The sequence below is a fragment of the Cucurbita maxima genome, unplaced genomic scaffold (genome assembly GCF_002738345.1).
Source record: "Cucurbita maxima cultivar Rimu unplaced genomic scaffold, Cmax_1.0 Cma_Scf00030, whole genome shotgun sequence".
Taxonomy (NCBI): Eukaryota; Viridiplantae; Streptophyta; class Magnoliopsida; order Cucurbitales; family Cucurbitaceae; genus Cucurbita; species Cucurbita maxima.
The window spans coordinates 1172714-1200093 of record NW_019272046.1 but is presented as its reverse complement, the minus strand read 5'-3'; the positions used below and the strand labels follow the sequence as shown (position 1 = coordinate 1200093).

The window sequence follows — 27380 nt, the reverse complement described above, 5'->3', positions numbered from 1 at the left end:
GCCCAACCTCCAAGCTGTACCCATCTCCATTAATGAGAATATTTAAAATATAAATAATAATAAAAATACATTTTCTTTTTTAATAATTCAATTAAAAAACATGCGAGCGATAACAAATGGTCGGGAACAGGGGAAGGGGTCAGATTTATCCCGACGGGAGTAAGAGTAATAATAATGTTTATAATGCTACAACAGCAGGTATAGTAAGCAAAATAATACGAAAAGAAAAAGGAGGATATGAAATAACCATAGTGGATGCATCGAATGAGCGTCAAGTGGTTGATATTATCCCTCCAGAACCAGTACTTCTTGTTTCAGAGGGCGAATCTATCAAACTGGATCAACCATTAACGAGTAAGAGTAATCCTAACGTGGGAGGATTTGGTCAGGGAGATGCGGAAATAGTCCTTCAAGATCCATTACGTGTCCAAGGCCTTTTGTTCTTTTTTGCATCTGTTATTTTGGCACAAATCTTTTCCGTTCTTAAAAAGAAACAGTTTGATGATCACAAAATTATGAAAAACTTTTTTCTTGTTTTTGTTTATATTCTTTTTCTACCGTATTTCGGGAATGACTTGTACTGTATTATTAATCATAGTATGGATATTGTGAGGAAATAAGAACGGTATTATTATGTCACTGGTGCCCGATTGAAATGTCATTGAATGTATCTATTTTTATTCTAATAGAATGAAATTTGATTAGATATTAAAAATGGAGAATAGAAAAAATAAAATAATTAATAATTCTTTCGTCAAAGATCCCTATTCTTGGTTTCAATTTTTCCCGGTTTATCAGAACCGTTTGTTGATTTATTACATAAGTAGTTAACAAATTCAATGAATTTATAAATTCTATTTTATATTAAAATAACTCGAGAAAATTCTATTAGTATATTTTACTATATTAAAGGGTTTGTAATATCTGATAGAAATATATTATTGTTATATTGGGATTGTGTCATCCAGACAGAGGGAATGGAGTGATTCTCTGATACTATCGCGAAAGAGATGGTCTGGATCAATTTTTTTGAAGCAATTTAGAATCTGAAAGAAATAAGTTTTGTGGAAACATCGGAAAGATCCATTTTGTCATGTATATGAATAAATTATTCTAATTAGTAAGAGCTAAACGGAACCTACCCTTTTTTTTTTTCTGATTCGACGGGGATTCTGTTGAGTTCTTACGCTTCCATATCTACAACTCAGTTCATCCGATTATTATAGAGATGAACCTAATCCAGAATATGAATCATAAAAGAAAATACCGACTAAACCGATCACTGGAATACCAGTTATAGTACCTATTATCCAAAGAGGAATCCTTCCAGTAGTCTCGGCCATTTGTCCCACTTCCCTCCCCATTTCATAAAGTAGTCGTGCTAGAGACAGAAACAGTCATAGATAATTATGAGATGATATCCGAATGGAATAAGATAGTTCGTACTATTATTTAGTATTTTCTTTTATTTAATTGTAGAAATAATTGGAAAATAGAACAGCAAGTACAAAAATTAGTAATAACCCCAGTAAAGACCGGTACGATTCAATTCAACATTTTGTTCGTTCGGATTTGATTGTGTCATAGCTCTATAATTCAGATTAGGTTTATCGTTGGATGAACTGCATTGTTGATATTGATCCTAAAAAAGAAACGGTAGGTACAGCTAGTCCGTGAACAGCCAACCATCACACTGTAAAAATAGGATAAATTTTTAACCATTTAAAATAATTAGGTAACATTATATAAGATTTACATCATTATTCATCCATTTTGGTGGTTTTAATTAATATTTTGACAATATTTTAATTTTTTTTAATTTTGTATTTAATAAATATTTTTTGATATAAAAATATATAAAAAAAAATTAACTTTAACTTTTATTTTGAATATATTTCTCGAGATTTTTATTTTCATTTATAGAATTAATCTGTTGGATGATGAAAGTCCCACATCGGCTAATTTAGGGAATGGTCATGGATTTATAATCTAAGAATACACTCTTCATTGGTATGAGGCCTTTTGGGAAGCCCAAAGCAAAGCCATGAGAGCTTATGCTCAAAGTGGACAATATCCGAGAGGTCTATACCCTATAAAACGTCTACTAAGGGAAGGTTTCCACACCCTTATAAATGTAGGACATCACACTTATGGCTCGGGCTCTCTTCTTCACCTTCCAATTATCTTTGTATATATTGTTTTTTTTTTTGTAAGTAATTAAAATAATGGTCTTTTGAGTAGATAAGGAAAGGCTTAAAGCTAAGATTCCTTTTAAATTCTCCAAAAAGAAATTATGTTGAGAATTTTGAGGACCATTCACTTTCATTTTTTTATTGGTTCTATTCCATTTCTCTAAAGTAACCAAAACCCTAATTTTATTTTATCTTCTAACACGAACGAACGAATATATGAGTCGAATAAATAATATTGTCAATAATACACGTGCCGTTTGTTGCTATGGTCGTCCCGAATATCTTAAAATTTAAATATTTTGTTTTTATATTAACGTCTTTTTGTACAGTTTAAATATAAATTTGGTCCCTACACTCAGTATTTTATTAGGGTTACGTCTATACTTAAATGATAGTTTGGAAGGTTATAATTAAATTTGAGAATTTTCAAAGTTATATATGTGAGATCTCACATCATTTGAAGAGGAGAACGAAACATTCGTTATAAGGGTGACGGGGATACGTAAGAGGTCAAAATGGACAATATTTGTTAACTGTAGGCTTGAACTGTTACAAATGGTATTAGAGTTATAAACCGGACTGTGTGCCAACGAGGCTGCTGGGACTCCAAGGGGTGAATTGTGAGATCTCACATTGGTTGGAGAGGAGAACGAAACTTTTCTTATTGAGGATTGATATAAATGGTATTAGAGCAAAACACTAGATAATGTGCCAGAGAGGACGTTGGGCCTCCAAGAGAAGTGGATTGTGATATCTTACATTGGTTAGAGAGGAGAACGAAATATTCATTGTAAGGGTGTGGAAATATCTTTCTGATAGATACGTTTTAAAACCGTGAGACTAACAGTAACACATAACAGACCAAAATGAATAATATCTACTGAGATTTTTTAAATATAACTCTGAATTTTTTAGTTTATGCATGAACGATGAGATATTCTAAAGGCTAATTCGGAGCCATTTTCGACTTTCAAAGCGTTATTAAACGAACTAAATTAAATCCTTGAAATTTAATATTTATTCGATCGACATGGTTTTAGTCAATGGTCCAAAGAGAATATTAATGTAAATATTAAAATTGTGTTTTTAAAATATATTATCCATCACCTCTGGTATGTAAAGTAGAAGATAAGCCTTTTAATTTTAGGAATCTAAGTCTATTCAAGTTATTAAAATTAAACCTAAGTCATAACTTACCATTGGGTACACTTATATATTTTCGATCCAGAGATTAAATGTGAGATTCCATACCGGTTTGGGAGGAGAATGAAACATCTTTTATAAGGGTGTAAAAACCTCTCCCTAACATACGAGTTTTAAAAACTTTGAGGGGAAGCTCGAAAAGAAAAACCTTAAAAGAACAATATTTACTAGCTGTGGACTTGGATGGTTACAGTTGATATTAAAGCTAGACATTGAGTAATGTGTCAGCGAGGAGGCTGAGCCCCAAATGGGGTGGACATTAGGCAGTGTGGCAACAAGGATGTTGGGCCCCTAGGAGGTGAATTTGATGGGGGGTCTCACATTGATTGAAGAAATGAACGAGTGCTAGCGAGGACGCACAAGGAGGTTGAGTCCCGAAGGAGAGTGGACATGAGGCAGTGTGGCGACAAGGACGCTAACCCTAAAGGGGTGGATTTGGTGGGGAATCTCACATCGAGAGGAGGTTGAGCCCCGAAGAGGAGTGGACATGAGGCGGTGTGGCAACAAGGACGCTAGGCTCGAAAGGAACGAGTGTCAGTGAAGACGCGCGAAGAGGCTGAGTCATGAAGGGGGTAGACACGAGGTAGTGGATAGATTGTGACATCCCACGGTGAAGGAGGAGAAGAAATTCATCATTTTACACACATGTTTACCTGTCAATACAAATATTCGAAATTATGTTGTCACAACGATTTTTGTTATCTTGTGAAAATTTAAAGACAAAAATAAAAATATTCGAAAATGAAATTAAAAAAAATATATATATATATATAAAACACATCCTTATCGAACTTATATATAGAAGATTCAAATTAAGCCGTGTGGGAAAGGACGAGACCCTTTGTCTTTTTAACCTCGAGAAAATAACTACTTAAATTTAAATTTGGTCCCTATAATTTTGAAAATTTTAGAATTAGTTCGGATGAAATTTTACGAATTATAAAAATAAAATTTTAATTTTTAAAATTATAGACTTCATTCTAACTTTCTTTGAAGTACAAGAATCACTAGAATTTATTTTGCTCGGGTTTTCCTAGAATTGGATTACTTGAGACGAAAAACTTAACTGCATGGAGGGGTATTTATAACAGAGTCCAAATAATATAGACCAGATTTATCCTTAAAATACCGAAATCATTTTCCTAAAATATCTAGAAAATGTGTATATATCGAGCTTGACCTAGTTAATTAGTGATGATATTTTAATCTCTATAGGTTTGTTACTCTTAAGTTGAATCTCAATTTTAGACTGAATATCCATTCGGGTTTCATGGGTTGAATATCCATTAGATAAACATTAGATTTCATTTTAAATCCATTTGACGTGGAAAAATTTGAGATCCCACATCGGGTTGAGAGAAGAACGAATCATTCTTTATAAGGGTGTGAAAATTTCTTCCTAGTAGACACGTTTTTTAAATTGGGAGCGGACGGTTGTTATGAATATGGATTTTTATTTTTATACAATAATTCTTATTATTTATTTTTAGAACAAAACTTTGGAGAGATAGAAGAAAAAGAAAGGAAAAAGAATACAAAGTTGTGGTCACAAACTATTGTTTAGAAAAGATGTTGATCAACTAGAATATATTTGGTATCTTCCCTACAAAGTTGAAACTAAAAGGGATGACTTTTTTGCTCCTTTTATTTGGATCATTTTATAAATTTTTAACGTTCTCGAAAAGATGATGTGAAAATTTCGAAGGAGAACGAAACACCTTTTATAAGGGTGTGGAAACCTTTCCGTAGTAGACATGTTTTAAAAACTTTTAGGGGAACCCCGAGAGGGAAAGCACAAAGAGACAATATATGCTACTGTTATAAATGATATCAGAGCTAGACACCAAACGATGTGCTAGCGAGAAGGCTATTCTTCGAAGGGGGTAGACACGAGGCGGTGTGCTAGTAATGATGCTAGGCTCTGAATATGGGTGGATTTGATGGGGGTCCCACATTGATTGGAGAAAGAAACGAGTGTCAGCGAGAACGCTGGTCCTGGAAGGGGTGGATTGTGAGAATCCCACGTTGGTTGGGGAGCAGAACCAAACATCTTTTGTAAGGGTGTGGAAACCTTTCCCTCCCTAATAGACACCTTTTATAAGTGTGTAGAAATCTTTCCCTCCCTAATAGACGCGTTTTAAAAACTTTAAGGGAAAGTCCAAATAGGATAACATTGATCGGAGAAAGAAACGAGTGTCAATAAGGACGCTGGGCCCCGAAGGGGTGTGGATTGTGAGAATCCCACATTGATTTGGGAGCAGAACAAAACACCATTTATAAGGGTGTGGAAACCTTTCCCTTCCTAATAGACGCGTTTTACATTGATTGGAGAAAGAAACGAGTGCCAACGAGAATGCTGGACCTCAAAGGGGGGGTGGATTGTGAGAATCTCACATTGATTGAGGAGCAGAACGAAACACGGTTGTGCATAAGTGAGAGTCCTACGAAATTTTACCCTAACTGATGTGAATCGACACCTAGTCAATACAATACTGCCTAGCCTCACCCTTTATACCGCTTCATAAAATTAAATGTTTAATTGTCTCACTCTCGTGATTTATGTAAAAGTTCGGGATCTTATAAAAAAAAAAATATGTTAAAACTATAAGCGAAAATTTTATGATTTTACATTGAAATATTCGTAAGATTATTCGCATCAAAGCTACTTTAACATGAAACAATATTCTCGACTATCTCTATCTCTATAGTCTCTTTGCTTTGAAACGGCCTCATCACGCTCCAAATGTTATGGATTCCGTTACTTTTAAATATCATGGGTTCTTATCACTTAATACTTAGTGTGCCCTAGACGTTTGTTCACAACGACCTTGTAAAATAAATGCCATATTTCTTGACTTAGCTATATTAGGTATGCAATCTTATACGATATATACGTGGGCCAATCATAATAAACTACCGTTACAGGAGTTAGCTGGCGGCTCGTAAGTAGCTCCCACATAGTATCCTGATAATATCATGAACACATGAAACTACCCATGCTTGAACCACGTACAATACATATGTGGGCCAGTCATAATAACTCGTCACTACAAAGAGGCGCATGCATGGTCGATCAACGTTATATGCATGAAACATCAATCTATACCATAAATAGTTAGATACGTTCATTCATAATCACCATACATGCCATGATGGATGACAGTCAATGACGTTATGGCGGTTTTTTATAACTGCATTTTTCGGTCATTGTTGTTGGTCGTTTTTTTTTCTTTTGGCTAAAAAATATTTATATATTTTAGTTTTAACAAAACATATTCATATTATAAAAGTCAAATTGAAAATAAATGCAAATAAATGTGTTTATACTAATTATTGCAACCACTAGGTCAAACTATTATTTTCTAGTTGACTATTCTTAAGAATGTTCCAAATTTTATACCAATCATTTAAATTACTATATTTCTTAAATTATATTAATTTTTTTAAAAAATAATTTTGACACTAATTTTTATATGAATGAAAATTTAAAATTTTCTAAATTCGATCAAATTTTCAAATTTGTTATTTATTTATGTGTAAGATTTTGTCGGTTTACTCGTGTAATGGCCCGAGGCAACTGCTAGTAAATATTGTCTACTTTGACCTGTACCATCATTAGCTTCACAATTTTTAAAACGTGTATGCTAACGAGAGGTTTCCACATCTTTATAAGGAATGTTTCGTTCCATTTTTCAATCACAAGATCTTATAATCCACCCCCTTAGGAGCCAACGTCCTCACTAGCACACACTTCATGTATGGCTCTGATACAATTTGTAATATTAGTGGGTTAGGAAACTATTAATTATATATATATTAAATAAAAAATTGGAATTGAAAAATTATTTAAAAAAACAAAACTAACACATAATAAAATTAGGGTGGAATTTAGGAAGATGCGTTTATTATTATTTTTATTTATTTTCCGCTGTTTTTTTTTTTTTTTTTTTTTTTTTTTTTTTTTTTTTTTTTTTTTTTTTTTTTTTTTTTTTTTTTTTTTTTTTTGTTTTTCGATTTTATCATTTAAAAAAAAAATTGATTTTGCGATTTACTGCTATAAACTTCTTAATCACTTCGGATCCGCCCCCATCATCACCTGCTTCAGAGACTCTCCTCGTTTGCAATCGGTTTCATCCATCCTTCCGGCCGCCGTTAATCGGTTCTTATTCCATCTCGCCGTCTCGCAAATCGGTTGTCATAGGATCAAAATTCCACTCCAGATCACCACCATCACTTCCAAACTTCGATTTTCTCTCCTAATTTGCACCACCATGGTTGCACCATCGATTTCTGCTGCGCCGGCCTCCGGAACCGTCGGTCGATGTCGGCTGTGACCAATTCAGGTTTCGTATCGTCGCTGAAGCTTTAGTTCTTTCATGGGCGATCTTCGGTTTTGGTCGCTTGAACAAAATGGTCCCGTAGCAGAAGACAAACCGTCCTCTTCCTCATCGTTTTCATCGTTACTCCCGTCGAATCCGGTGGCTATTGGTGCTGATTACTGGCGGAGAGCCGAGGAAGTCACGCAGGCTATAATCTGGCAGGTTCAGCCTACTGTCGTATCGGAAAGGAGAAGGGAAGCGGTTATAGATTACGTGCAAAGACTCCTTAGAGGTCATCTTCAATGCGAGGTGAGCTTGAAGTTTTATGTAGTATGTGCATCGCAATCTTAATCGCCACACTAGTAGTTTGAGAATTCTGGAATTTTTATATCAGTGTTTATAATTACTGATGTTGTGAGTATTACGGCTAAGCATTGGCTTTCTTCATGAAAATTAATCTGGACAGTGTTTGCAATGTTTCTCTTTTGTTGAAGTAGCAATAGCACATAGGAAACAGTGTTATGATTCGACGTTGGGATTTTATCCCAATTTGTGCTTCTGTTCATTGTTTTTCAAGTGCTCGAAGGTTTTATGCATTCTGTTCATTCGTTGATGCCGACTATATTGACGAATAAAAGGTGGAAATATTGGTTTAAACTACATGGCTGTATTGCAGTAGACGTGGTTTTAGGTCATGATTTTCATTCATGCAAGTTTTTTTTACTCTGTCTCTCTCCAATGGTATATTTTATTTTTTTCTTTTTTTGGTAAGAGACGAGGCTTTTAATTGGATGAACAATTTTTGGCGTGGTTGTTCAGTTTCATCTTCACATATTTTTGTCAAATATATTACTCCATTGATTAATCAGGCATGGCCTCGTGGAAAGGTTTACTTTTTATACTAGATTACCTAATGTTGTGCATTTGTACTTTTTGCGAAGGTCAATCCAATTTCAACTTAAATCAACATCGACCTGCTACTTTCTTCATCTTCTATTAATTAGTTTTATTAATTTTTATTTTTACGAGAAATAGATCTTTCATTAGTTTGATGAAATATACAGAAAAATGGGATAATGTTTATCTACTTTCAAGATACCTAGTTTATTTTATGCCTGTGGGTACCCATTTCCCCCTTATGATACCATATTAAGTAATAATATTCAGTTCCATAAACTCTATATATGCACTTCCAACAAATGATAGTATCCTTGATAGCTTAGCAGTTTTGGGTTTTCAAGAACATCTGATATGGGAGTTCGTGATGCTAGATTTTTCAAGAAATATGAGAAATAAATGGACAAGTGGTCCTGTGAAAACATTTAAATTGAGGCAGTCATCGATGCTTGATGATTTTAATATAAATTTGAAGTTGTAATGTATGGGTTCTTGAGAACCATGATTTAGATAAGCGGATGGTACTTTTGACAAGTCCAAACATTTGCAGCGGATATTAATGTTTTTGGAAATTTACCGATACACTAATCTTATGGTTTTATTTTTCCCTTCAATCTGCCGACTACTTGTTGGTGTACCTGCTATGGTTGTATTCAATGACTATGGCTTGCCTTTGTAAACTAGTTTCAATGGCTGTGTCGCGAAAGCATTGTACAAGTTGAATCTTGTAAGTTAGTGTATGGTGTAATCCTAATATCATGGGGTCCATTAAAGTGTCTGGCATTGGCCTTGAATGTAGTTGGGCGGAGGCAAAAACTTTCGCTTTCTTTTGGTTTTAATCACGTCCAGATGTTCACTATTGGCCTGGAAGCTATATGCATTTCTACCATTTTTCTTCTAGAAACTTGTGCTCACATTCTGAAAATTCGATTGAAATTACAGATTTAATTGCAGATTTCTCACTAATTTATGATGGTACAGGTTTTCCCATTTGGGTCAGTGCCATTAAAGACCTACTTGCCTGATGGAGATATTGATTTGACGGCCCTTGTGGGTCCAAATTTAGAGGACACTTTGGCCAGTGATGTATGTTCGGTCCTCAATAGTGAAGAACAGAATGGGGCAGCTGAGTTTGTTGTAAAGGATGTGCAATTAATTCGAGCTGAGGTCCTGGCTTTAAATATTCTTTTCTTCTCTTTTAGAAGTTATTCTACTTGCAAACTATGCAAACTTTTTTAGTTACCACCAATGAGCTCAAGACATCTCTTCTTACAGTAGATGTTTGAAATTTTGGTTCTTCGTGGTCATCTTCCCATTTTTTGATGGATGGCTCATGATAATTGCTATGGTATCCTAGAATCCTAATTTCTTGCTTTCAGTTGGCAATTGGTCTTGGTAACGTAAAAGGAAAAGAAGATATAGGCAATAACTATAATATTTTGAAGGAATTGACTGAAGCTAGCCATTTTTTATATCTTTTATCGTTGCTACTAGTTTTTCTCATGTACTTCTTCCTGAAGTCTTGCATATCTCTGGAACTTCTGAGATTTATTGCAGGTTATTGTTGCCTTTCGTATAATGTGTGTTTTGGTAGAGTTCGAAACCTTGATTTCTGAAAATGACTTAGAGTTCCTGTTTCCAAGTCTTAATTTTCCATTTCTGTTGACATTTTCTTACGTATGGACTTTGTCTCTATGACTTCCCTGTGTCTTCCAATGAATCTTTTCCTCTGTATTGCTTGTGATTTGTTAGTTTATCTGTGAATCAATGATGACCTGGCTGATGAAACTGAAATTTTCTTACAGGTGGCTATTATGCCTAGTATATTTTTTGGATAATTTTACAGGATATTTGGGATTGTGTCATTTGTAGGTTCATTAAACAGGTGGTTGAACTATTTATGAACGAGTCTAATGAGTGATCTTTTGTGATTACACGCTGTGAATTGTGTTTACTTTATATTTGTTGTTTGTGTAGCATTGCAGAGTGCTACATGATCTTCTTGCAGTTAATATAATAGCCTGATATGTTTTTTCTTGTAATGTTTGATTTTTTAGAGTGTTCTGTTTGCAGGTTAAGCTTGTAAAATGCCTTGTACAGAATATAGTTGTTGATATTTCGTTCAATCAATTGGGAGGGCTTTCCACCTTGTGCTTCCTTGAGAAGGTATATTTTTTTTTTTTAAATTTTTAAATTTTTTTTTTTTTTTCAGTGAACTACATGCCTAAGTTTAGATTAAGTTGCATATGTATGAATTTGTGCATATATATCAACGATTGCATAATTCTGTAGTAACCTACCTTTTGATTATCCTGTTTACTTCATATGGTTCCGAACTCAATCATGGTTCTTGGTATCACTTAAAGCAAATTTCTAAATTGTAGAGCTTCCTGATATCTTGATTCCACATCCCGATGGATCATCTTCCATCTTCAATTGGTTTATTTCTTTGTGTGATTTAAAGCAAGAATGAAAATCTTGGGGATCTTGGTCGATCATTCTTCCATTCTTTTCTTGGCCCATAACTTTCCCTCTCTTCTAGCCTTCATAATATATATTTTAAATTTGGATCACTTGTTTCCGCCGTAATATATTTTTTTGTCCCTCTTATATGTATATACACACACATATGCCCTTGTATTAACAAATATATTTATCACAGAACCATCCAATTTTCTTTTATTTTCAGTCTTCAATAATATTTTTCTATTGTACAAAATGCACATTTTTTATTTGTTAGTTATACATGTACGTACATAAATTGGTAGTTCGTATCTTAAATAACCTAGTTTCAAGTTTCGTTTAGAAGTTCACAATATTTCTACAAGTATTCAAGATTTGCCTGGAATATTCTTTGATATCCAAATATGTGGGGAGATATTCGTAACTCTTGTATTGACATTGATATCAACATTTGCATCATTGATCCAAAGTAAATGAATCAGGAAATTGTGGCGTTCGTCTTATTTTTTGTATTTTCTTGAAGTAATTTAAACTTTAAATCTGTATGGGAATTCTTTGTTTCCCACTCTTTACTTGTAGTTTATCAAAATACTATGATTTACAGTTGTCTGTAGAAGAAGAAATAATGTTGGGGAGAATTTTTGTTCAATAAAGAATAAACACGACAGTGAGTGTGAATACTTTTGAGAGTCTTGGCCTTAGACTACGCCTGCCTTTCTCCTGCTTGCACACATTTGCATAGATAATAGCATGTGGTTGACTTGTCTTTGGCCCATGCATCCTTTACCAGATTGGTTATAACTGGCCATTCTTTTGGATCAAATTACACACTTTTTTAAAATAATTGACCAAATGTTTTTTTAAAAATAACTTTGCACCAGAGGTTCTTTTTCATTTAACATGATTCACCAAATGTTTGCTCACTGGTTCTAATTGACATTCTTTTATAAAATGTTGGGATCAAAACTTCTGCCTCTCTTCTTCTACATGTAAAAATGGCATATCATAAATGATGGTTTTAGTCCTACTATCTCTGACAGATTGATCGTCATATTGGCAAAGATAATCTTTTTAAGCGCAGCATTATACTGATTAAAGCTTGGTGCTATTATGAGAGCCGCATTCTTGGAGCTCATCATGGCTTGATATCAACATATGCTTTGGAGACTTTGGTTCTATATATTTTTCATCTCTTCCATTCGGCCTTAAATGGTCCTCTAGAGGTTAGTAGTTTGAGGAGCTACTCTTCTTTAACTCCTTCCTTCGAATATATATATATATATATATATATAGATATATATATATATATATATATGTCTTGCACATGCTTTATATATAACTATTGTATCATACATGTAACTTTCAGGTGCTGTACAAGTTTCTAGACTATTTTAGCAAATTTGATTGGGATAATTACTGCATAAGCTTGAATGGTCCAGTTCGGCTATCCTCACTGCCAGAGTTTGTTGGTGAGCGGCTTCTTTTGGCATACCTGAACCTTTTGAAGTACCTACATGCCTCCTTCTATTTGGAGTTCTAAATGTTTTTGCTTTCTTCTGGCAGTTGAGACACCTGAAAATGGTGGGAGTGATCTGTTGCTTGGCGCTGATTTTCTTAACAACTGTTTAGAAAGGTTGTCAGTGCCTGCAAGGGGGAACGAGGCAAACTCAAGGGCATTTCCCATAAAGCATCTCAACATTGTTGATCCACTGAAAGAAAATAACAACCTTGGTCGCAGTGTTAGCAAAGGCAAGCAACTATTCTCCTATATATGGTTTGATTGTCTGCCATTTTTTTTCCATCTATAAAGATGTGATCAGGTTATCCTAAAACTATGGTGAAGTGTTTTATCTTTGTGAAGAGCTATTATCTTTTCAATAATTTAGAAATTACTCGTAGCTTTCAGTTCCTTGAGCATGCACACTAGACGGGGAGAGGTCTTTTATTATGACATGGAGTAATAAATGTTTATTATGGAAATAAGTTATAATAACACGACTAAATCCTAAGTCTTATGCTTACTTTGTCTTGATCTTTAGACATCCAAATGATATCTGAACTGTATAACTTTGTCTTTAAAAAACCATTTTGGTGCTTAATTTTCTAATTTCGTTTTAACCAAAACTTGTTGAAAATGCCTTTAATTCGTTGTCTCCATTGACAAATCGTTGAAGCAACAAATTAAGTGTCCAATCATGATAAGGGGCTCAAGGGCATTTCCCATAGAAATACAGATAAAGTGTAGTTCTTTGGTGGATGAGCTCCTTTATCCGTTCTATTGTGATATGGGGCGCCTCATGTGGTTTTCGGGGGTTTGCATGATTTTATGGGGCCGTGAGAGGAACAATAGAATTTTAGAGGAGTTAGAGAGGTCTAAGTAGGATATGTGTGATTCCTTGGCAGATTTCACGTCTCTTTGGACTTCCCTACATTTTATTTTGGATGATTGAAGCCCCTTCTTATCTTGGTTTGACTCCTCCTGATTGGAGCTTTCCTTTTTGCATGCCTCTTGTATTCTTTTGTTCTCAATGAAAGTTTAGATATTCATTAAAAAAATCAAAATTTAGTGTCCAAGTTTTGAACTGAATCTAGGTTGCTATTAGTATGATGGTTGGAAAATTGACTGTAAGGACTAAAGCAAACTTTTATGTAAAGTATACAGACTAAACTTGAATATTTAAATACTAAGGGATCAAAATAAAAGATTTGAGAGTTGGATAGAATGGAATTAGGATAAAAGTTCAGACTAGAATGGGATTTAAACCTTAGAAATGATCCAATCTAGTTAACAACTAGCTTTTTGTGTCCTAGGTGGTACCCCTTAAAATATTTGACAGGCACTCCATAACGTGCAGGAAACTTCTACAGGATTAGAAGTGCTTTCAGTTTTGGTGCTCGGAAGCTAGGGTTCATCCTTTCCCGTCCTGAAGAAAATATAGTGGATGAAGTTTGCAACTTTTTTTTTAATACTTTGGATAGGCACGGAGGTGGGCAGCGGCCTGATGTCCAAGATTCTGTTCCAGTGTCTGGAGGCTATGAATCTTGTACAGCTTTACTCGCATCTGGTACAGAAACCCAAGAAGAAACCAATAATAGTAATTCAGGCTCTGTGTGTGACAGTGAAACTACTGGAGAATATAGCTGGAGTCGGGAAATATCAACTCATGGGGTAAATGGCAATGATAAGGCATCAGGTAAATATGATCACATTGGCAGTATCATGACTGAATCATCTCGAAGAAGATCTGTCCAAGTGGGACCACTATCAGTTCCTTCAGGTGTTGATAGTCTTGCAAATGCCATTGGTGTTTCAGATTATCGTCTTTCTGGGGATGCAAATGATCTTGCTAGTCTGAGAATTGAAGGTGTTACTATTTCTCACGATGCAAATAAGTCATCCCCTTCAAGTTTTGGGGAGGGTATACTGCCATTAGGTCATCAATCTCATCGTGCTCCTCATCGTTATTGCTCAAGACCGATCATGGAAAACGGGGAGCTAAAAGATGAACACACAAATAAATCTACTCCAGAGAACTCTGAGTTAATGGAAAAGGACTCATCTTGCCAGCATCTGCAATCACCTACTGTGTCAACAGTGTCTTCTGCACAAGTTAAGCAGGATGAGAACCACGTGATTGATGACGACGACGTGGCAAACAAATTTGAAACAAAACAATGTTCTCCATCTTCAAATTCAATTTCTTTCTCATCTGAAGACTTCTATCCTCGATCTTGTCGTTATCGGTTCCTGACTAGACCTCCAGAAACTAATGCCTTGTCAGATCTTAATGGTGATTATGAAAGTCATTTCAACAGTTTGCAAATTGGCCGGTGGTACTACGATTATGCCTCGAGTGCGCCCCTTTCGCCTATTCCTCCACCTTTGCCTTCGCAATATCCAAGCAAGAATGCATGGGATATAATTCGACTCTCAGTGCAGGTAAAGCAGAATCCATTTGCCCAGATAAACAGTAATGGACTTCTTCCAAGAACAGCATTCTATCCCATACGATCACCAATATTAACAGGGGGTGCAACATTGGGTATGGAAGAGATGTCGAAGCCACGAGGAACGGGGACATACTTTCCCAACATGGTATGCTCCTCATATTTTTAAAATTTACATTGAAATTGGTGACAAGTACTTGAGAACTGCTAATAAACGTGTGCATTGTTTCGGTCGTTGAAGATTTGTTTCTTCTCCTCATTGAGTATTTTTCTCTTTCCAGAACCATTACAGAGACAGACCACCATCAGCCAGGGGAAGGAACCAAGTGCCAGTGAGGTCACCTCGAAACAACGGCCAATCACTGACCCCCTTGGAAACAACTGTGCCTGAGAAAAGTGGTCAAGACTTGCACCAAGTACCAACTGCCAATCATGGTGGTGGTATATTGATTTCCTCTGGATCTCCTGTAAGGAGAGCTAACCATAATGGTAATGTTGCAATGCCTAGGCCAGACAGAGCTGTAGAATTCGGGTCATTTGGGCATCTTCAATTAGAGTCACCCGTAGATTGCATCGGGGAACCTAGTCAAGTATCTGCACTCTTACAAAACTCCGCAGCAGCTTTGAACGTATCAAGTCCCAAGATGCAGAAAGCCAAACAGACGTCGATTACCGACCAAGATAGGTACATACACTTCATAATCCTTCCAGGTACTTACAAGAGATTTTACATGGGACTTATTAAACTGTTTAAAACTTTGTGTTTTCTTCTGGATATGTAGGCTCTCTGTTCATATGCAATCATACGAGTTAAAAGATGAAGAGGATTTCCCACCCTTATCCAACTGACACGAATGGGAAATGGAGCTTTTATTTATTTGGTTAGTCAGTATGAAACTGAGTAGTAAGAAAACTGTAGTAGTTGCTAACTAACTAAACCAAGCGAGACTCGTCGACAACGGTTTCCTCCTCGACCCTCCCATCTCTGCAATTTAGATGTTCTGTTCTATTTGTAGCTCAAAAATTATTTTGTAAATTCTACCAATTTATTTTGCTTGATAGTTGTGTTTTACACCAAAAAAAGAGCTTTTTTTTCTTTTCTTTCCTTTTCCCTAGTAAACTTAGGATGTCTGTAACAATGGAAGCACAGACTATATTTTGTTGCCTATGTTTGTTGTAAGTTAAAAGGCTTGCTTTTGGAGCCAATCTCTGTTCTCTGCCTTAACCATCACCATGCATTAGCAGCAGTGTTAATTGCGCTCTATTTGCCTTGGTTATCTTCTGTTTTTTTGGCCAATTTTGATATGGCTGTGCTGCATTTTTTTCTCATTTTCATGTGAAGGAGGCCTTTTGGGCTTTGTAAATGAAAAGAACTCCTTGGAAAGAGGTTTGGGCTGGTTTCTTCTTTTATAACAATTTAGTCCTTTTATTGTTTAGTTGTCTCTAGGCATTTTACAAGCTTAACCTGCAAACAAAACACTCTTTAGACATCAAACATTACATGATGGGGGACACAGTCATTCCATACAATTTCTACTTTGGAGCCTTCAAATAGCTTATGATGGGAGATACACTTCCTCATGATTGACTACTAACCCCGATATTCTCACCTGGTCAGTCTCGACTCGGATTAAACCATCTTGTTTGTATGGAAGAATGTTATTGATGAAGAAAACTGATGTCTTGGTTCACACAGTGTTTGTCTTGGTACACCTTGTAGAAGACATGCGATAGAAGAATTTCTCTCGTTTTTTTCAAGAGATTTTCACAAGTCGCAAGATTTACTTGGGTTGGAGTTAAACTAAAGAAAATTTTTGAAAGTTTACTTATAAGCCCTACTAGTTTCTTTACTTAGCCAACCATTTCCTGAGGAAGGTTAGTCCACACTGGTATGATATTGTCTTTTATAGCTTTGTTTTGGGCTTTCTCGAAAGGTCTCTTACTAATAGAGATAATATTATTTGATTATAAACCCACGATCATTTGCTAAATTAACCGATATAGGACTTTCATCCAACAAAATGAACATCTCTATATAATTAGATATGTCTAGAAAATATTTCAACCCATAAACACTTCATTCTTGTATAATATGAAATATCTATTCAACCTGTAATCAAATCAATCCTTTCATAATTCATAATTAAAAGACAAGAATAAAGACATTTTCTTCTTTAATTTTTTTTATAGTTAAGATGTAACATTCTAAGGCTCCACATAAATCTTTATATTAATTGGTGTTATCAAATTTTAAAATGAACTAATTTGGTCTCATATGAAAAAGGAATGAAATGAGTGCTTTTAAATAAAAATATTCGAAAGCAAACTATAATCATTTTTCCTAAAGCATTTTATTCCTCCACCAAACTAAATACAATAAATAAATATACACATATAATTTTTAAAATCTAATGGTGTAATATTAAAATAAGATTTTTCCATTTCAGACGCGATTTCAAACGCGATCCATAGTAAACTACCTCGCTAATTTACTCATACTTTAAGTACGATAAAGGAAGAATCAACGTCAGAAGCGAGATTCACTGGTAAATATTCTAGTATTATTCCTCTCGTGATTTATAATGGAGCGTTTTTTGTTTGTGAATTTTAGATCTTACCTTAGAGTAGATGTTCTAAGTTTTTTGAAAATTCTTCTAGTGTAGGATGTAAATTTAGTAAAAATAACGATTGTGTCAAACAAGAATCCTTCTATCAAAAGTTATGTTATGATATGATTATGTCATGTTGTATAAAATTGTTATGAAATGATAATCTACGACACATAAATCTCCATAGACCATACCATTAAAGCTATGTTATGTATGAAAGATTATACTGGAATTATATATGCATAATTCACATACTTGTTATGTTGAGATGAGAGGAGGTTTGTCTTACCTCATAAATTATGTCAGGATTATAAGATATGAGAACCTAATATATATTTGTGTGTCATGTAACTGAGATACTTCCTCTTACATCATATTTTATGATTTAAGACATTTATGTTTGTCATGATGTTATGTGGGTCATTTTCCTCTATGATGTTCAACAAGAGACGGTTAGCGAGTGAGCCAAGCTTAGGAGGTGTGCAAGCCCTCTTAGTGGGTCCATGCTTGCACGCGGGCCATGTGTAAAGAAGTGTACGAGTACTATACATGCTATGTCACATGTTGTAAAAGGATAGGTTACACTATGTCACATGTTGTAACATTTTCTGACCCCAAAACTTACTGAGTATTTTAATTTTAATAAATACTCAAGCCACATACTACTCTTACATTTCAAGTAAAGGTAGGACACTCATGTACGGATGACGTCAATATCACATTGAAAGCCATGGAACTAGTGTTAAGGTAGTTATACTTGGTCCATTTTGTTGTTCTTAGGTTAGACCTGACATTGTTTTTATTCTTTTCTTCGTTTTATTTAAATTTCACGTTATTTATTTAAAACTTTTATTACAAACATTTAAGTCCATAACATGACTTTTGAAATATTTTAAATGAACGTTTTCATACTTAATAGTCATGCCATGCATGCAATGACGACCTTATTTTTAATAAAAACTCGAGTCATTACAAACATTATACTACATTTTTGAAACTGAGTATCACAAACGGTTTCTTCGAAAAGGGTGTGATACCACTATCTGCAAAACCGAACCCGAACATGGAAGGATGAGGCTACACTAATCCAAACTCCTCATAAAAGTTCAAATGCATTTGATAGTCCATATATTTTATGAAACTTTAATTAGAAGAAAATGACAAAAATTATTATTTAATAATAAAAAAAAGAGAATATATTATTACTTAACAAAGCGGCGTCGTATGCAACAGGTTATGGCCCAAAATATTAATTTCGTCCTTTCTACGTGGTTTAAATAAATAAATAAATTAGAGGCATGGGAAATTTTGTAATAATGGAGAAATTCAGGGATGTAATTTAATTTAAAAAAAATAAAGCAAAAGGACAAAAGAGCAAATAAAAATAAGATTATTACCAAAAGGGCACCCGTGCACAGCGACGGCTCTAGAGATTTTCCGAAAGATTCTTGTGTCCCCCTCACCCACACGTGCTATCGTCACCGATCAATTCTTGTCGCACCGTCATTGGTCGGTCACCGAATTCCTTCTCCACCTCATATTTCCTTTTTTCACTATTTACATGCATCCCTTTCTTTAACAAAATGGCTTATTCTTCTTCTTTATATATTATTGTTTTGTCCACAAACAAAAGGGAATCATCATTTATATATTGGTAATTTGGATGCATTAGGAGGAGAAAATAACTTTGTTTTCTTTTCCATTTTACATCAATCGGTTCGGTACCTGATCTATATATCGTGTCATATAAGTGGCTTATCAATTAGGATTTTTTTTTCTTTCGTTTTAGTGTATCTCCCGCTCGGGGTTGGAGATTGATTCTACATCAAGCTATTTGAAATGCTAATCTGATCATCTTTTCTAGTCGGTGTGTATCTTCTTCCCTGATTTATGAACAATTTTCCGAGTATAAGAAGTATTAACCTAAATATGTTACGAGCTCCAGAAATGATTTTTTATTTTTGTTATCAAAATTATTTTGATATTGAAAATGAAAAATAAATTTAATCATTTACAACTTAGAATATCATCATTGCTTTTTTGACAAATTTGGTGTGTTTCAAATAATCAACTTACTAATGATGATTTAATTGAAAATAAAAATAACGTTTTTAATTAAATATTTGAGTTAATTTTGAAGTAAATTATAAAAAATATTTTTATTATAAAGTTTTGAATGAGAAATGTTACTGTCTAGTTTTAATAAAATCGGGTGATTGAATGATTGTGTTCATGATAATTAAGTGAACTAGAATATAAATTAGTGCCAACACCTCGAGTGCAAAGGCAGAAGGGAGCTTGACTGCAACCCCCAATATAGTTTGCTAGATTTTCGACAGAGTTGCTAGAAATCTTGCAATCTCAATCACCCATCCACTTTGTTCTTATAGCTCTCTCTAACACTTTGTGCACTATTGTGTGATTGTCTTAGATCATCGATGTTCATATGGACCCGCCTATGAACCAACTAGTGATTCTTCGATTTGACCCTCGATTCCTTGATTTTTTGTGGAAGTTTTGCTCAAGATCACTAAGCCTTTAGTGGCAGCACTATTAATCAGTAGTCGTAACGTAATCGTCATCATGTCTCAGCTCCTACCATTAAAATGTTTTCTTGTCTGATGATAGAAAGAAGCAATAAATAGGAGAAGACTAAAATGCTGGCTAGCTAATAGGGGGAGCATTGTAATAGTCTCGAGGAATCCATCAATAGGAAAGATAAAGCACATTCTAAAACCAATCATTCCCTAGTATTGTCTATATCCTATTGCTATTATAGCTGGGACTGAGTTTGATCGGGGAGGACATCGAGATTGGAATTCTAAAAAACCAGTCTATGGCCCAGGGTGAAAGGAACGAAACACTAACGACGAGGTGTCAACAAGGGTAGCTCAAGAAGCGCTGCCAGAGGCACCAACAACGGCAAAAGTTCCGCACCATGAGGAATCCATATAAATAGACTTTTTGGCTCAGTGTTCGTATCAAACTCTAGTGTTTATGCCATAGTGAATCATTGTGAAACGCTAGAGAAGAAAGGGAGGAGAATGTCTCGGGATTGCTAGTCTATGCGAGGTTGAAGACCAATCCACCTTGGTTTAGTTTAGTTTAGTTTAGTTCAGTGTGTGTCTCAACCCATTTCAACCGTCAACAATTAGGTCGGTTGAGATTTAATCCTTAAAAGCTCGTAATTAATTATTTAATTTTTAATAATAACATTGATAAATTTATTTGCAATGTAATGTAATATATCGTATTAAAAATTCAAGTTTATTAGTATAAACTTGAACAATATGTTGTTGACATATGGGAAGATCATGTTCAACTAATAACCTAAATGGTCTATTGTATATGAATAAATTTAGGTGTCTTATCTTGGTAACACTGTGAATACGACACACTTTATAATTGTTACATAAGATTTGATTCAAATTATGGGATGATCGTATGCAACTTGATCTTAATTCTGAGTGAGTTATGAATCCCTACATGTGAGGGTTTATCCTTTGATTTGCATGAAGACTAGCTTTTGTAGTCAATTCAATATGACTACCATTTCGAGGACTTAACCAAATAGAAAGTTGGGAACATAATCTTACCGGATGAACATTTGATCCAGTTGTAATTATGAACAACTTGTAAATGATCGACTTACTTACCATGATTATGTAACAATCCTATGTTTCTTATAAAATAGAGACGTCACTATATGCATAACATGCCTAACATATGCGGAAATTCATTTAGAACAATCACATATAAGTGTTGCCATGGACTTAAACGTTTGTAAAATTCTTTTAAATAAAGATATACTGATATTGACCATAATACCGAAAATCAAAATAACAAGAGTTTTGAGAGGAATGAAAACAACATGATCTTGCTTAAGGGTTATAACGTTAAATGTAAAGGTGACTACCCTAACTTCATTCTCATGACCTCCATAATGACACTGTCGTATATACAAGGATGACTTACCTTTATCTGAAAAAAAAAAAAGTAACACGTGACTTGAGTTTTTAAGGGAATACTCAATAAGTAGCCCCAATGTTGGGGCCAAGAAATGCAATTACATGCATCATAGAGGGATCTATCTTTTTATAAAAACATCATGACCTTGAACTCTACCTTTCAGTTTGGGCGAAATTAGATGTGTATTACATCTCTACTCATGGCCCACACGCATACGGATCCATCAGTCGAGCTCGTATACGTACCCCATAGGCCTAACCTTCAGATAGTGCACACTCACGCTACCAAAGCTAAGAAGGAAAAGGAGCCCACATAATATCATGACGTACATAAATATCATAATGTATGCGTTCGTACTAATCACAACAAGGAAGTATCTCGACCCACGTGATACACACAATGCATAAGACCTCATAGTATCAAATTATGATATATATTTATGAGGTAAGTCATACCTCCATTCTTTTCATGACATAGCATTCATATGAGACATGCTCACGTATACTGAACATAAATATATGATACATGCTTCCTATTCCAAATATATCTCTCATGATTAACATACTTGGTTTATCAATATCTCATAGGAATAGAGTGAACATGCTGACATCAAGCGTACGTGACAGATGGAGGTTCAAGCAGCATACAACATTGATATCACAGCGTAATTTTATAACATATCATAATCATACCACAATATAATATCATAGCATAACTTATATCATAATATAACTTACATCATAACATAAGCAACACACATCATACGATCATCACTTATGACACGTGTAGGAGTCACAGGACAACATTCAAATCATCCATTCAAGCCCATGGGCGTCCATTAGTAGAACCATTTACTTGGTTAGTCTAAGCCGAAGTCACTACTCCTTAAAATTTAATTCTACCTAATGAATCCTAAAATCATAATTTAGAATTCTACTATAGAAATTGATGAATCTAATTGAATAAAACAATAAACTTAGCTCCATATAATTTAAATTGGCTAAATATTAGTCATATTGACCTCAAACGCTTCTGAAAATATCAGAACGTCTCCGGAAAGTAAAATATGGTAGAACGAACGTATCAGGCCTAAATTGGATCAGCCGAGAAGCCAAGCTGGAGCCGTTAGAATATGGATTCTCTAACCAGCTCTGAATCGCTAAAGTAAGATGAAATCGTTGTGACTCAATAAGTCGAGGGATTTCTCTAAAAATAAGAATGTTAATGAATGCTTTCTAAAAGTCGGAATTTTTTTAAAATATTTGAAAGTATTACCATCATACTTTAACATTTTCAAAAATAAAGTGAAAATGAAAGATTGAAATAATTTTTCACACAGACATATCATAGGAAAACTGTTTCTACCGCCCTAAAACCAACGAGGATCATGGGCTAGCTAGCTTAGAGACATGGTCCAAGGACATGCACGAGCCCGTATGTGTGGGTTCCATGCATATAAGTGACTCCTCACCACAATTCTAATATTTTATCGTATCATTCTTTTAGTCGTTTCAACGTCCAAAACTCAAATATCAAATAGGTCTAATCAAACATAAATGTTTATCTATAATAGCTATGATAGAGTAAAATAGTTAGACACCAGGGTAAGCTAAAACGGTAGGTTGAAAAACGATAGTATTAATGAGATGGACAACTCGAGTTATACAAGACAAAGAACTGCTCGCTTCCTCTCGACCACAAGTGATTTAATTATGTCGTGATTGACATTCCTACGGCCTCGTAAGGGCCTCCTATGAGTAGGGTAGGACAAGATACGAGCAAAAAAAAAAAAAAAAAAAAAAAAATGGCGTTGTTTGAGGAGGGTATGGAGCAAACAGAGAAATCATAATAAAGAAAAACAAAAGCTTAGGGATACTGTTGGAAAATACTGTTTCGATGATATTAATAATTCATGTTTTTTTGGACATGTATGGTTCCAAATTCCAACACAAACATACTTGAAAGGACCAAAGATTTGTGTACAGCTCCAATTATTGAGCTTTTTCATGGCTTTTAAAGTAAACAATTTAAAAAGTTTAAGAAAATTAGGGCAAAAAACTGTACATATATATATAGTTAGCTGAAATGATTGATTTGATTTGGATGATGATTTAATTTTCATGACTATATAAGCTATAATAACTTTATTAGATAAATCAAAAGGTGCTGGAAAATAATAATAAAGATAATTCTTTTTGTATACGTGTTTTAAAATCGTGAGGTTGACCGTGATATGTAATAGGCTGAAACGAACAATATATGCTAGTGGTGGGTTTGGGGTGTTACAAATGATATTAAAGCCAGACACTGGGCGGTGTGCTAACGAGGGCACTGGACTCCTAAGGGGTGGATTGTGAGATCCCACATCAATTGGGGAGAGGAACAAAGCATTCTTTATAAGAGTGTGGAAACCTCTCTCTAGCGACGCGTTTTAAAATCGTGAAGTTGACAACGATACGTAATGAGTCAAAGCGGACAATATTTGCTAGTAGTGGGTTTTAGTTGATACTGTAACCGAGATTACATCGGAATGAGAGTGAACTTAAGGATATGATTCTTGAGAAAAGACAGTAAGAATTGAAGTTATTATCCACTTTTTTAGGGTTTAGTCGTAGGAACTCTAAAATTAAACGTGTTTTTTATGAAAAAATTCTCTGTTTCTTGACCTCGAGAAAATTCTTATAGGAAACATATGTCAAAAGAAAACTTGTTAGTCTGTGGAGAAAGATTTCATTCTAAGAAGCGATAAGTAAATAACATAGCTATGTTGTATGGATGCAAGAGAATATCGAAGCCATAAAAGCAAGAAGTAAGTAACGTAACTATGTCATAAGGGATCTCAGAAATCTTAGGGTCATCACGTGCCGAATTCAGATTCCAAATCCCCAGCACGAAACGCTATACTAATTCAAAATTTAAAATAAATTTTAATTGTTTTTTAATGTTAAAAGAGGAAGGAGAATCCAGAAATATCGGGTTGGAAGGAAACCCGGAATCCACGGGTCGGGTCTTTTTTGGTACTTGTTTTTTACCCACGCCGACAACCCAACATCCTCCACTTATATTCCGCCACGTGGAATATACGAATACAACATAATCTGACGTGGCGGTATAGGGTTCACCAGAGAGTCAAATGTGTTGTTTCCATCAAATGGATAATGGATGAACATGCATGTACCAACTTACCAATTTTCAATATCTTTTTAAAATATATATTTTTTAATAAAAATAAAATATGAAAAGTATATATATATATATATATATTTAAGTTCAATTAATAAAAAATATTTTTAATCTAAAACTCAAATCTTCATTAATACCTCTATTTTAAATTTAAAAAATATCCTTAAATTTTTATTTTTTTAAAATGCTATTATTAACATTTAAAATTAACGATAATAGTATTTTTTTAATTAATTAATTAATTAATCAATTATTATATAATAATAATAATATTGGAATAAATATTTGAAGGAGATAAGTGAAGAACAAAATCTGACAAAGGAAGATTTTATAAATAAATAAGAGGAAAGCAACAAGTGATTGATGGATTTGAATGTGTTACCAACACAAAGCTTCATATTTATGGCTGTTTGATATATATATATATATATATATATATATATATATATATATATATTTTATTAAAAGCTTTACAAAAATGGTGGCTAGAAGCATAGATTTGGACATAGGTGAATTCTTTTTCTTCTTACTTTTAAATATTTTATGTCATTGATAAGTTGTGTCGAGTTATGTCGTGATGGAGTAATTGTATGTGGATTGATGGGACATAAATATCATTTATCATGTCGTTGTCGTGTTTAAAGTAGTTTCAATATTCATCCATATGGGTAAATTTGTGACATATTCAAATTGCTAGGATGACGTCAGGTTGGATGATCGAGGAAAGGAAATGAGAGACCTGGTTTGCGTGTTTTGTATTATCTTAGTTCATCTCGACTTTTAACTTAGTTTATTTCGTATCTTCGACCCCATTTAGTTAACAAGGAGAAAATTTTCCTCACTCTCTCTCTCTCGTTTCCTATTTAAAAGAGAATTCTTTATCTGGTTTGAAGGAGGCGAATCTTCAGGGGTCTCGACCATGTTGGTTTAGTGGATGTCTCAACCTTTTCTACACTCAAATTCTATGTACTAACTTAATAATCGATCATTATTAAACAAAAAAAAAAACAAAATGTTACATATATGCTAAAGACATTAAGAGGGTTTGATTCAATATGAGCGAATAATATCCACTCGGATCATAATTTTATCGAAGTTAACATGAACATAGCTCAACGAATTTAAAATAATATTAAAAAATAAAAACAAAGATTATGATTTTCGAAGTTTGAGTCTTCTATAATAACCGAGAATAAAACCAAAACATAGTTAAAGAACTTAAAAAGAGAATCATACAAAAATGGTAGGTTTTACTAAAGATATTCTCCTTCGAACAAAAACCACTCGAATAAACAAATTACCTAATTCGATAAAATTGCTTTATTGAATAAAACAATTTTCGAGACGTTTGGTTTATGAATTTGAAATGTATGAAATTGTGTAGTTTGAGCTCGAGAAGTCTAGATTTGCATTGTATGCTTTTCGTTTATACAAATAAATGATAATTTGTAAATAAGTTGTAGTCTAGACATACTGTTCGAAAAAGTCGAGCTAAAACCAAACATTCTCTCATTAGACCTAAACTTTGGAGAAAAACGAGAAAGAGAAAGCTAGAGAGAGAAAGCTTAAAGAACGAGGGAATGAAACGATTTCAAATCCATTTTACTTACTAAATTAATTATTTTCCATTTTTGTCAAGAATATATGTCTCAATAATAAAACATACGAACATACGAAGTGTGGACCCACTTATATCATACACCTCAAAATTGCCAATTTTATAACTTTCCAACAAAAATACAACTTTAATAATGTAGAAATGTGTTGTAAATATATTTCAATGACATATTGTAAAACACGTCTTTATAAGTGTCGTAGAAAGGTTTTCGACTTTTAATACCACCATTTAGTTCTCCTCCCCAACCGACGTGGGATATCATAATTCACCCCTCTTCAGAACCCAACATCCTCGTATGCACTTGTTTCTTTCTCCAATTGATGTGAGATCTCCACCAAACCGACTCCCTTCGGAGCCCAGCGTCTTTACTGGCATACCGCCTCATGTCTACCCCCTTTGGGGAACAACCTCCTCGCTAACACATCGCCTGGCGTCTTGCTTTGATACCATTTTGTAACGGCCTAGGCTCACCGCTAGCAGATATTATTCTTTGGGCTTTCCCTCAAGGATTTTAAAACGCGTATGTTAGGGAGAAGTTTCCACACTCTTTAGGGTGTTTTGTTCTCCTCCCCAACCGATAAAATTTTCATTTATGAACCAACCCAATCCGATAAAATTTTCATTTATTTGAACCTATCTCAACTCAAATAACTTTATAATCCAACCCAACTCGAATTGGGTTAACCAAAATTTTCGGGTCATCTAGTTTTTTAGACACACCCTTAGTCCATCCAAAGTATTATTCTTTACTGAGTTTAGCGGCATACAACGGTGTAGATTCAAACCTCTAACACCAACTAAAGAATGTAATCAAGAAGTCAAATAATCGAACATCAACCCATCTCGAAAGGGTATAAATGGTATAAATTTTAACTGCCAATCTTTTTGCCTCCTCAACCAAAAAAACACATTTTTTTTTTCAATTTCCATTAAAAATGTGTGTGTATAATCAAATAGTAATATCATAGATTCATAACAC

The 27380-nt window shown here is 34.2% G+C and overlaps 1 protein-coding gene across 1 annotated transcript; it reads left to right on the top strand.

The window, feature by feature from the left end:
* The first annotated feature begins 7452 nt into the window (after nucleotides 1-7452).
* Nucleotides 7453-16282, top strand: LOC111465922. Its single transcript, XM_023110394.1, has 9 exons — nucleotides 7453-8023; nucleotides 9593-9778; nucleotides 10685-10777; nucleotides 12115-12297; nucleotides 12441-12543; nucleotides 12638-12823; nucleotides 13930-15170; nucleotides 15304-15707; nucleotides 15805-16282. The coding sequence occupies exons 1-9, from the start codon at nucleotides 7772-7774 to the stop codon at nucleotides 15869-15871; spliced, it is 2715 nt and encodes a 904-aa protein (XP_022966162.1). The 5' UTR covers nucleotides 7453-7771; the 3' UTR covers nucleotides 15872-16282.
* The last annotated feature ends 11098 nt before the right edge of the window (nucleotides 16283-27380 follow it).